This window comes from Pteronotus mesoamericanus, unplaced genomic scaffold (assembly GCF_021234165.1).
Source record: "Pteronotus mesoamericanus isolate MK-2021 breed Mesoamerican mustached bat unplaced genomic scaffold, CSHL_Meso_final scaffold_371, whole genome shotgun sequence".
NCBI lineage: Eukaryota > Metazoa > Chordata > Mammalia > Chiroptera > Mormoopidae > Pteronotus > Pteronotus mesoamericanus.
Window position 1 is genome coordinate 1218579 of NW_026555314.1, and position 12185 is coordinate 1230763.

A 12185-nucleotide genomic window follows, 5' to 3' on the forward strand; every position below is an offset into this window, starting at 1 on the left:
TCAGCACCTGGGGATCTGAGGCAGAGCAGGGTGAGGCTGGGCTCCCAGCCTTGGCCACACCACCCCAACAGGACCAGCGCCCTGCTCTCCTCCATTCTTATTTTTATGCTACCACTTTGAAGACATGGAACATGACCTGTTGCCTTTTATTTAAAAAGTGTTACTAGCCCTGCCTGGGGCTCCTATACAAAAACAAAACACAACCCAAAATGAGGCCTCTTCTTGACCAGAGACTGGGGTGGTGGGGACTAGGGCTCAGCAAATGGAAAGTGTGCCCGGGGGAGGGCGACCTGGAAGGCCTCCGTGCCCGTGCTGCTCAGGACGGCCCTGGGTGCCCCCTTGCCTCCCTCTTTGCTGGAAGATGGAGAGGCAGGCCGGTCTTCTGAACGCTCCGTGGGAGCCAAGCGCTGATGGGCTGGTTACCAGGCTGGGGCAGTGTTGGCAAGACGCCTCATACGCCTGTAGGAGGGGAGAGGGTGGTGAGCCAGGGCCAGCTCCCAAGCCTTGGGCATCTGCCATCCCCAGGGCTCTTTGGGCGGCCAGGGGAGAGGACACAGAGACGAGACAAGGCAGGTGGGATTCCCAGCCCCTTCTCTCGCCTGCCTGCTCAGGCCCTGCCCACCTCATCAGGGGCCCCAAAACCTGGGTCTGAGCTTAACCTGGGTCAGACGCAGTCTAAGGGCTTACTTTTGTTCCCTGCAAGGTTTGAAATCTGTATCCTAGGGGTTAGATTGGGATTCATCATCCTGGGACACGCACACAGGTCCCCTCCCAGAAGGACACAAAGAAACTGGGTCACTGGGGAAAGGCGATGGTTCTACGCCTGCCTGGAAGGCAGTGTCTGTGGGCGAGCCAGCTGCAGGCATCTGAGGGGCGGGGGTACCTTGTGTTCCTGTCCTGGTCACGGATCTTCTTTTCCATCTCGGCATCAGTCAGGGTCTCCAGCAGCGGGCACCACTGGTCGGCATCTCCTGTGTTCCGGATGGCAATCTCCACCGTGGGCAGGGGGTTCTCACTGGGAGGGTACGGGAAGAGAAGAAAGTGCTAGTTCACAGAAGAGCAGGTGGGAAGACCCCCAGAAACCACTGTCTATTTTGCCGGCCAACGGCTGGAACGCTGGAGCCAGGGCATGGTGATACAGTCCAAGCCTTTCCTGCTTCCTCCTCCACCTCTCAGCTGGGCCCATTTCCATGCCCAGCTCCTTAGAGCAACACTCCTGATAGGGGCAGTCTGGGATGTCCCTGTTACCCCAGCCTCAAGGCAGAGATGCCAGCACCTCCCTTGGCCACAGCAGTGCTGCCCCCATGACCCTGGGCTTCCCTTCAAAGCAGCGGGCCCTTTGCTGCTGCTTTGTGTGCTCCTCTGGGAGACTGAAGACAGGCGTTCGCTAGGGAGGTGGTTCCTTTGACAGAACACGTGGCTGAGCCAGCTGTTACTGCCAGGGTGGTGAAAGGGGAAACTCTGCACTGCTCAGTGTCCAGAGCCAGGACCCACAGGTAGAGGAGGGTGAAAGGAGAGCAAAAGGAGGGGGCCAGCCAAGAGTCCTGGACACCCCCTCACGGAGGGTCCACCTAGCCAGCCTGCTCCCAAATGTTCCACACACTTGCCCCTCAGCCCACTTCACCAGGGTTGAAATAAGCTCCAGGAAGGCTGGACTAGTTGCTTAGAGCAGAGAGTTGGGCCCCGAACCCACATCCCCTTACGACTCTACCCAGGGGTCCCTTACCCCAAAGGCCACCTACACATCCTCTTTCCAAGTAGAAACAGTGGGGGTGGGGGGTGTTCAGCCTGGACAAAGTCCATGAAGGTGCAGGGTGGGGGGAAGTAGGGGGTGGACAGACCACCAAGGGAGGGAGGACAAAGCTGAGCTGCTACCTCTCTGAGCCTTGGTTTCCAGGTCTGTGGGACAGGAGCCTGCAGAGGCATGGGGGCCACAACTGCCAGGAGGGCCTGTGTGCCTCCCACCTTCAGAGCAACAGCCCAAACCCCTGGCCTGGCAGACAAGCCTCAGAGCGAAGCCCTACCCCTTCCCCGTATCACCACTCCAGCCTCCCCAGGCCCCTTCTCCTCCAGCTGGGCGGCTGCGCCTTTCTCCTGAGGCTCAGCCCCATCACAGGAGTCTGCCCTGCTCCACCATAGCCCATCAGGAGTCTGCATCGGAAGCCTGCGGCCCTGCGAAGCACCGTCAGCTCTGGGAAGAGAGGGCAGGCAAGGCCCAGGGGAGGTGCCTGGTGGATATTGATGGAATGAAATGAAATAGGCCCCCAGTGGGGCGGCCTTGGTTTTGACACCTCATCTGGAAAATAGGAAAGAGATTATTGGCCTGAGGGGTTTTCCGAGGATTACACTTATTAAAGCAGCTAGCATACATCCACTGGGGAGCTCCCTATGGGCCGGAGCCTTCTTACACAGCATCCCCAAAGCCTGTGCCCAAGGTCCCATGAGAGGTTGGCTAGAGAGGAATGACCGCCCAGGCCTAACTGCAGAGCCCTGACTCCTCAGGACACCTGCCAGCATGGGACAGACAAGGGTCTGTTCCAGCCACCCTATGCTGCTCTCTTGGACTGGGGTCTCAGCCATCACGAGTACACGACACAGCTCAGGGAGCAGGCTGAGGCTGGCACCACAGCCCAGAGCTAGCCGCGGCATCCCTGCGGAAGTGGGGATCACCTCTTGCTGCTGAAGCTGGGCCTGGGGGTCCGCACCCACAAGGCCCAGGAGTCTGAGTTCGAGCTGGTGACTCAGAGACCAGTGACTGAGCAGCACCAGCCCCTACCCCTTAGTACCCTGGGGCCAACCTCTCCTAAATATCCCTGACAGCTGTTCTCCAACCAATGTAGTGGTTTGACAATCCAGGAACCACCCAGCCACAGACCCAAACATCATTCCTCACCTCGAGGGCCACGGGACCGCAACCGCCTTCCTCAGGAGGGCAGACATGAAAGGCGCCAAGCCCACACCAAAGGGAAGAAAACATGTTTTCCCTTTAATTTAAACAAGAGCTGGTGGGTGGATCCTTGAGGCCCATTTGTTTATCCCTATTGGCCCTGGGAAGATTCCACTCCAGTTGGTTTATTCTAAAATAAGAACTGCTCAAAACAAGAATGGGGCCTGGAGCCAGCAGGCCTGACTCCACGGTGGGGGAGGACACACAGGCACAGACCCACCCTGCCTCCCACCCCTCCAGGTGATTCACGTGCCTCAAAGACCCTAACACCCCAGTGTCCAGGTGGAGACCCCGAGCCTGGGCGGGGAAGGCCATGTATGAGGCAACGTGCTTATAAAGTATCTTCAGGTTAATTTTCAATGGGATCTCACATGACACAATAGACCAGTTGGGAAGCACTCCCATGCCCACCGTATAAATGGGAGAACGCAGACTGAGAGGGAAATGACCTGCCCACAGCCGCTCAGCTGGGAGGAGGGAGGGACAAAGCCTGATGTCAGCCTCTTGTTCAAGATCAACTGACTTCAGGAAAGAAGAAAAAAGATCAACTGACTTGGACAAAGATGCCAAGTCCACTCAATGAGGAAAGAACAGTCTTTCTAATAATAAATGGTGCTGGGACAACAAGACCTTGGATTAAGCAATGGTTTCTTACGTGTGATACTAAAAGCACAGGCAACAAAAGGAAAAATAGATAAATTGGATTGCATCAAAATGTAAAACTTTTGTACTTCAAAGTGCACTGTCACAAGTGAAAAGACAACCCACAAAATGGAAGACAATATTTGTAAATCATGTGTCTGATAAGGGACTTGTATCCAGGCTATAGGAAGAGCTCTTAAAACTCAATTAAAAGAAAAAGAAAAGAAATTAAAAACAAAGGACCGGAACAGCCATTTTTCCAAAGAAGATACACAAATGGACAACAGCACATGAAAAGATGCTCAATATCATCTGTCATTAGGGCAATGTAAATGAAAACCACAATGAGATGCCACTTCACGCCCACTCGCTAGGCTGGCTAGAATAAAAAAGTCAGGTGAATGTTGGTGAGAATGTGGGGAAACTGGGACCCTCATACTGCTGGTGGGAAAGAAAAACGGTGCAGCTACTCTGGAAAGCAGTCTGACAGTTCCTGAAAATGTTAAGCATAGTTACCACACAATCCAGTAATTCCACACCTACATACATATCCAAGAGAATGGAAAACTGGTATTCAAAAAAAATCTTGTACATGAATGACCACAGCAGTACTATTCTCAGCCAAGAAGTGGACATGGCCCAAATACCCATGAATTGCTGAATGGATAAAGAAAAGTGCTGTACTGATATGAGGGGATATTATTTAACCACAAAAAGGAGCCAGTTCTGATACAGACTACCATATGGATTGGCTTGAAAACATTATGCTAAGGAGCCAGCCACAAAAAAACATACAGTAGTCCCCCTTTGTTACCAACAGTCGACCAGGGTCTGAAAATATTAAATGGAAATTCTACAAATAACAATTCCGAAATTTTGAATTGCATGCCATTCTGAGTAACATGGTAAAATTTCACACCATCCCTCTCTGTCCTGTCCAGAATGTGAATCATCCCTTTGTTTAGCATGTCCACACGGTTATAAATATATGCTACCAGCCTGTTAGTCGCATAGTTGCCATCTTGGTGATGCAATCAATTTCCATGGTATCACCGTGCCAGTGTTCAAGTTACCCTTATTTTACTTACAAGGGCCCTAAAGTGCAAGAGTAGTGATGCTGGCACTTTGGACATGCCAAGGAGAGGGGGGTGGGGTGGGAAATGTTTGAAAACTATGATGGCCGCACTCTGCAAACATACTAGAACCCACTGAATCTGAATTGTACCCCCCAGATGGGTGAATTGTATGGTATGTGAATTATATGTCAATAAGCTGTTACAAAACACACTGACACGCAAACCCCGCTGCCAGGGCAGGTGGGCAGAACTCTAGGAGTAACCCCAGTGGCTCATGGTCAACTAGTCCGAAGTGACAGGTGTCTCCATCTCTGGCGCTGCTCCAGTAACACTGCCTCTCTGTCCCCCAACAGGCCCAGCTGCCAGATCCCACGCCTTTGCCTGTCCTGACTTCCTCCTGGCCAGCACTCTACCCTGGCCGCTTCCCTCCAGGGTCCACACCCCCCACCAACCACATCCCTCCCTGTGTGCAGCCTCTGGTACCTTCAGTGGCCACACATACAAGTCTCCTCTGTTAGGGCACTGTTTCTTCTCCGCGTCCCCAGCCTGGGGCACAGGGCTGGCCCAAAGGAGGTGCCGTTAACTCTGCTAGATGCAACTCTCCTCACAGGTAGTGGCTCACTGTCTCAGTGAATGCCTGACCCCTCACATCCTCTGCTTAGCCCAGCCCAGCCCAGCCCCACCCCCAGGTGGAGCCCCATCCCTCTCCTGTTACTGTCTCTTTGTCCCCATCCCGCTGGCTCAAGAACACCTACATGCCACTCTGGTTCAGCTCTGTCCTCTAGGAGCTTGGGGCCCCCAACCCCTCTGCCACACCCCTGCGCCCCCCGCCCCCGCCCCGTGCTCACCCACATCAGGCCTTCCCATCCCGCTTGCCCAGGGAAGGCAGCCTGTTCTCTGCCACGGTTCCCCTGACGGGGCATCCTGCCCTGCTCTACTATCAACACGACTCAATGCCACTGATGAGAAGGGCACCGCAGCCAGGCACGGGGCTCAGTCTGTGGGCACAGATGGGACTCCCCTGGCTCACTGCAGTTCTGTCCCCTGGGCGATGAAGCCTGTGACAAGCCGGCCCTGACCAAAGGCTGCCCTTCCTGTCCTTGACAGCTCTGTTCAGAGCATCCGCCTGCCTGGACCAGACAGAGCACGCCCAACAGGCTGGGCCCCGCGTGAAAGGCTCAGAGCCCTGGTCAGCTGGGAGGACACAGCAGTCCTCCTGATGTCAAAAGGCACTTGGGATGCCGCTCCTGCCTGGCTGGCCCAGGCTGATGCAGAGGGGATGTGCTCCCCCGGTCCCCAAGGACATGAAACCTGCACACTCAGCACTAGAGACTGAGGTGGGACGGAGGTCTAGGACGCTCCCTGCCCTCAAAACTGGAGTTCATTAACCGGTGGCTGAGATAAGGGAGGGATCTGCCTGTAAGTCCCAGCTCACCACCGCCAGGGGCTCCCACTGGGCGCCTGCTCAGGAGCTACTCGGCACCCTGCTGGCGTCCTGAGGCTTAACAAGGACTTCAGGCGGACGGCTCGGGTCACCCAGAGATCAGAGCAGGAGGGATGGTGTCACATGTGTCAACACCCTCAGGGTCTTGCTCCCGAGAGCAGCATGACACCCCGACCCCTACACTGGCCAGTCAGCAAGTAGGTTCTGACTCAATAAGCATCTGGAGAATGAGGTACTTGGTGTCAATGTCACTCTCAAGACCTACATGATGTCACCGCCTCCTGGGACCTCAGGGTCAGCTCCAGGAAGCAAGGCCACCGCAGACTGGTCCGAGGTCCATTGGTCATGGCTCCGATGCAGAGTGAGCAGAAATGCACTGACAGGCCTTGAGTGGGCCTCACACAGGAAGCAGGAGGCGTGGGCCAGGCGCCACCTCCCCTCTCCTCTCTGGACCTGGACCCTGTCTGTGAAGCAGGATCACCTCACTGGCAGGACGGCTGGGGGGTTACAGGAGGTAACAGACGTGCCATCTCAGCCTGGATGCTGGGAGCAGACCACCACGGGACTCTGGTCTCCCAGGCCCGGAATCTCAAGTCCTGTGGGTGTACATTCGTTCCTCATCTCTTGCTCAGATTTACAGGAAGTCATAAGAAAGCTGTCTCCTGGGAATTCTTTGAGAATCAGCTGAGATACAAACATACTCACGAGCCCCATTAATGGTTATGTCTTTGCAAAAAGATCTTCATACTTCTCCTCATGCAGCATTTTAAGCTTCAGTCCCTAAGTAATGACCACCACATGTGCATGATGACAGTTTCATGAGCAGAATAAATCCTAACATCCTGTTTTGATGCAGGATACTTACCACACACCTCCCACACACACACCATCCAAACATGGAAGAGGAGCTCGGGGATCGGGGCTGGTATGACGGAACCGTCCTGAGGCAGGCGGGCGCCACTCCTCAGTCAGCGCTCACCAAGCCCTACCTCCTGCCAGACCGTGCTTCACGCTGGGAGGCCAACAGCAACGGGAAGGCCGTGTCCGTCTCTCAAAGAGCCCCAGTCCTCTGCTCCGTCCCCCAGCCCAGCACACAGGACACTGGACCGCAATGTTGTGTTTACACTTCCACCTTCACAGGCAGCCTGATTCGGCTCTTTATCTTCCACAGCACCCCGCACAGGGCCCAGCCAGCGTGGGTGCTCACCGACGCCTCTGACTGACGATGGCAACGTGCGACAGTAAAAGCAGCTGCTCGAGGAGTCCCTGCTTGAGCCGGGGCGGGCGCTATCGAGTAGCCCTTGTTTGAGACAGACTGCTAGTCCACCAGATGGAGAGCCCTGGGGGATGCACCCCTGACAGAGACAGTGTGGGCGAGGGCGCAGAGAGCGGGGGGCGTAGGGGTGTGAAGGCTGCAGAAGGGCTGCTGGCAGCAGAGTGCGGCCCAGGGCAACGCGGGGTGGGCGGAGAACAAAGGCGCAGGCACCCCAGCTCCGTAGAGCCACCCCCACCATGATGGCGGTGAGGAGCCTCGCCTCTGGGGTACCCGAGGCAGCAAAAGGAGCGAGGCCGCCCGTGACCAGACCACACTGCAAAGCTCCAGAAAGTCCCGGAGACATCACCATGCATAGGGAGAAATCTTTTCCCCCAAAACGAGATTAAAGAGGAAAGAGAGTGGGACTCATCAGTGATCCTACCTGAAGGCGTAGGTCTTCTGATGCCAGCTCAGCTGTCCCCGAATGCTGTAGGCGATGGTGGTGACAAACTCCCCGCCTAGCCCCAGCTCCGAGCACAGCTTCAGGGCAAACTTCTCAGGAGAGTTCTCCTTCTCTGACATGTCCCACTCGAACTGGTCCACCAGGGAGATGTTCCCCACATGGATATTCAGCTGGAGCCAGAACCAAAGTACCCAAATTAGAGCAGCAGAACTTGCCCAACAGCGGGGCTGTGAGAAGGTGGGACGGAGCCCCTGGGAGCCCCCGGCTGGGCTGGACCCTGCCCTTGACTTACATGCTGTGGCGCTTGCCCTTCCACCTGCAGCGCTCCATCCACAAAAACAGGGCTAAGCCCTCAGACCAACTAGGGTGGCCACAGGGGTTCTGGCTGAGGGCCCAGCACAGTCACCCTCGAGGGAAGACCCTGAAGTGGCCCCAAGGCACCAAGTGCCACCTCTCCCCTTTTCCTATCCCCTTGCTCCCCTTCATTCCTGCTGGTCTTGATTTTGACACACCTACACCCGTCGGTCAGGGCTCAGCTCAACTGTCACTCATCAGACACTGTCCCTGAGCCTTCGTCTACCCCCTTACTGTGTCTTTATAGAGGACCCCCCACTTGGAAATCATCTTGTTAAGTGTGCTCACAGATGCAAAGGGTACCTATACCAGTTCACGAGGTACAAGCAAAGCCTAGGATGGAGCAGCGGCCCACGGCCAACGATTCCACCACACTCCCAGCAGCACTCTGCTGATAGACAGCCTGCAGCTTGCAGCCAGGAGAGGGTCCAGACCCTGCGTGTGCAGCACGCAGACCAAGAGAGAACAGAGCCTGTACCCCAAGAGCGCCCCACATATGCCTGCCCCAGGGGACCACCACCCTGACTTCTCAACCCACACCTAGTTGTGCCTACTCTGAAACTGAGCACTACTGAATCACTCAGGAAGCACTCTTTGGGGTCGGGCTTTGTTCACTCAGCATCATATCCACAACCTATTCCATAGCTGTGTGAGGCTACGACCATCTCTCACCGCTCTGTCCGGTGAGAAGCCATGGTGTATCTACCCATTCACCCCATTGTCCTTGGGTGTTCAACTTGGCTTTTTTTTAAAAAAAAGATTTTAATTATTTATTTTTAGAGAGGGGAAGGGAGGGAGAAACATTGATGTGCACGAGAAACATCATCAGTTGGTTGCCTCTCGAACGCCCCCAACTGGGGACCTGGTCCACAACCCAGGCATGTGCCCTGACTGGGAATCAAATCAGTGTCCTTTTGGTCTGCAGGACAACGCCCAATCAGCTGAGCCACACCAGCAATCACTCAACCTGGCTTTTAAGGCAAGGATCAGAGCAGGCAGTGATCTGGCCACTGCTCAGGGCCCAGCCTGCACAGGGACTTCTGCCTTCCTTGAGAAATGTAGGACCCAGACTCTGAGTCCTATGCCTCACATTCCACTCACTGTAGCCCAGCCCCAGTCCCTTCCCACCCATTAAGTGACCACCATGGGTTTATAAAATCAAACCAAAAGAGCCACCTCCTCTCCCAACAGAATCTGAATGCTTGAGGAACCGCATCAGCACACTGGGACAGGAAAAAATGAGAAGCAACAAGCAGCCCACAGAAAAGCTCCGAAGAGAACCTAACAGCACCAAATGGAACCAAACAGAACCTGCCAGGGCAGCGGTTCACACCCAGCAAGCTCTGCCCTGGGTGCAACACCATTAAGTCCTCTCTGCTACCAGGCAGTGCCATGTGGACTGGGTTGTCTGTCCCCCACCAATCTGTCATTAAAGCTTTCTATTATTAAATAATATGGATTGCATGCCAACCAAGGAGAGGCTCAGGGGTGCAACAGTGGGTAAAACACAAAAAGCTGACTTCCAGCAGGGGGAGAGACATACATAAAATAAATCCATGAATGTATACTGAATGGAGCCATGTGATAAGGAGGAAAAAGAGAGCATGGGAAGAAGGTACAGGGTCAGCCACATTATGCAGGAAGCTCAGAAAGGCTTCCTGGAAGAGGTGGCGTTTTAGAAAGAACTGAATGAGCCAAGAGAGAAGGCTTGCGGCTCCCTGGGAGGAAGGGTCCCCGGCAGAGTAGGGACTGAGGCTTCCACAGAGGGATCTGCAAAGCTTGCAATGTGTTCTCAGCAGAGGAGAGACACTGGCTGCCACTGACACCTCTACTGTCTGGTGGTGGTAGCACTGGGATGGTTGGGGCCGGGGGGTGGGCGGCTGGACCCCAGGTGAGCTCAGAGAGACAACGCAGAGCCAGGAGCTCCAAACAGACACACAGCAATGATCCCAGGTTCTCATTGTCATCCCAGCCTCGATCTGTATCATCCCATAAACCTTTTCACTCGCTCCCCAGAAAGGGCCTGGCTGGCCCAAGTCTGATGGTCTGACTCTCGGCAGCACCAGGCCTCCCAGGTCTCTGGAACTGAGCAAAGCCGACCCAGCCCAGGTGCCCTTGTTAAGGTGCCCAGGCCTGGGCTTCAGTCCCAGCATCACTGAGAACATCTGTGAGTGGCTGCTCCAAGCTAAGGCACTACTTTGTGAGGAAAGACGCTCCTCAGGCACCATCACTCCAAAGATTCCTGTCTTCCACCGTGTTCTAATAGCCAGACAAAGAATATCCTCACAGAAGCAAGCACCCAACTCTTTTGAAGTCCCAGCTACATGTGGGAAACTTTGGATGTGACCTTCAGTTTCCTCACGTACAAGATGGGACGCTGTCGCCTAGGTCATACTGCCTGATAAACAGAGCACTGTTCTGCAGCAGCAGGGCTTCCCCAGGCCAGCTGTGTCCGACCCCAGAGCAGACAAGCCCTTATACCACCAAGCCAGGCCGGAAACCCAGCCTAGGGCAGACTGTGCCCAGGCTGGGTTTCCTGCCATGGCCCATCAGCAAATGGCATCCTGTGGGTAGGGATTATAGTGGGTTGGAGGACATGAACGGGTCCTATAGCTGAAAACTGTCCAGTCACTAAGATAGCCTTTAGTCAAGGGAGCAGGTGGCAGTCCCAGGCGGAGTTTGAACTGCTTGACAAACTTTCTGTATGGCTGCCCACAAGCCCCCATCAAGATAACAACCACCAAAAAACAAGGACCCTCAATTCTGAGAAAAATATCAGGGAAGCCAGCTGGTCAGACTCATTAGGCCCCTGTACGGGGCTGACCCTGGCCATTTGGAACCATGTGGTTGGATACAGCTAACTCTGTAAGGCCACGTCCTCACTCAAGTTACAGGACGAAGATGCAGCACGGAGCCGAGTCCTCAGGGCCATGCTCCAGAGGTAACAGTCTGTGCACAGGGGCACAGGTGGGGCTCCCATTACTATACCCAACACTCCCCCATTTCTCGCCCATGATGTCTCCCTTTTCTCATTGTGCCCCTTTTTGCTGTTAGTTGGCTATAGCGTGAAACTGAAACAAGCTAAGGACAGCAAATTCATATTTTTCTCAAAAAGTAATTAATTTGCAAGGAGACTGAATCAGTCATCAAAAATCTCCCAACAAAGAAAAACCCTGGACTTAATGACTTCACTGGTGAATTCTACCAAACACTTAAACAAGAACTACCACAAATCTTTCTCAAATTCTGCCAAAAAAGTGAAGAGCAGCCAACACTTCGTAATCCACCACCCTAATACCAAAGCCAGACACTGCAAGAAAGGAAAACTACCATAGATCGATATTCCTTACGAACATTGATGCAATAATCCTCAGAAAAATACTAGCAAACTGAATTAAGCAGTGTATTAAAAGGATTACTCACTATCACCAAGTGGGATTTATTCCTGCAGTAAAAGGACAGTTCAATACAAAAACTGATCAATGTGAATGCACCACATTAATAAAGAAAAAAATCACATGATCATCTCAATTGATGCAGAAAAAGCATTTGGCAAAATTCAACACCCTTTCAGGATAAAAACACTCAACAAAGTAGAAATAGAGGGAAACTACTTCAACATAATAAAATCCCCATATGAAAACCCACAGTGAATATCATGCTCAATAGTGAGAGACTAAAAGCTTTTCCTCAAAGTAGACAAAATGCTTGCTCTTGCAATTTCTAGACGAAGCAATTAGATAAGAAAAAGAAATAAAAGACACTCAAATTGTAAAGGAAGAAGTTATCTTTGTTCACAGATGATATGATCTCATATGGAAAAAACCCTAGATTGTATTAAAAAACTATGAGAACTAATAAATTCAGCAAAGTAGCAGAATACAAACTCACAACAGGAGAACCAGTCACATTTCTATACACTAACAATGAATAATCTGAAAAGAAAATTAAGAAAACAATTACAACAGCATCGAAAAGAACAAAATACGTAGGAATTAACTTAA

General features: G+C 53.2%; 1 protein-coding gene across 2 annotated transcripts in view; it reads right to left on the reverse strand.

Annotated features, from left to right (window-relative positions):
- Positions 1-43: 43 nt before the first annotated feature.
- Positions 44-12185, reverse strand: part of SMARCB1 (SWI/SNF related, matrix associated, actin dependent regulator of chromatin, subfamily b, member 1) — a 28383-nt gene continuing 16241 nt past the window's right edge. For both annotated transcript variants that reach the window (XM_054592653.1, XM_054592651.1), the window contains exons 7-9: positions 7807-7997; positions 884-1015; positions 44-459 (exon numbers count right to left, since the gene is read on the reverse strand). In XM_054592653.1, coding sequence (XP_054448628.1) covers positions 420-459; positions 884-1015; positions 7807-7997 — 363 coding nt within the window. In that variant the 3' untranslated portion in view covers positions 44-419. The remainder of the gene's footprint in view (positions 460-883; positions 1016-7806; positions 7998-12185) is intronic.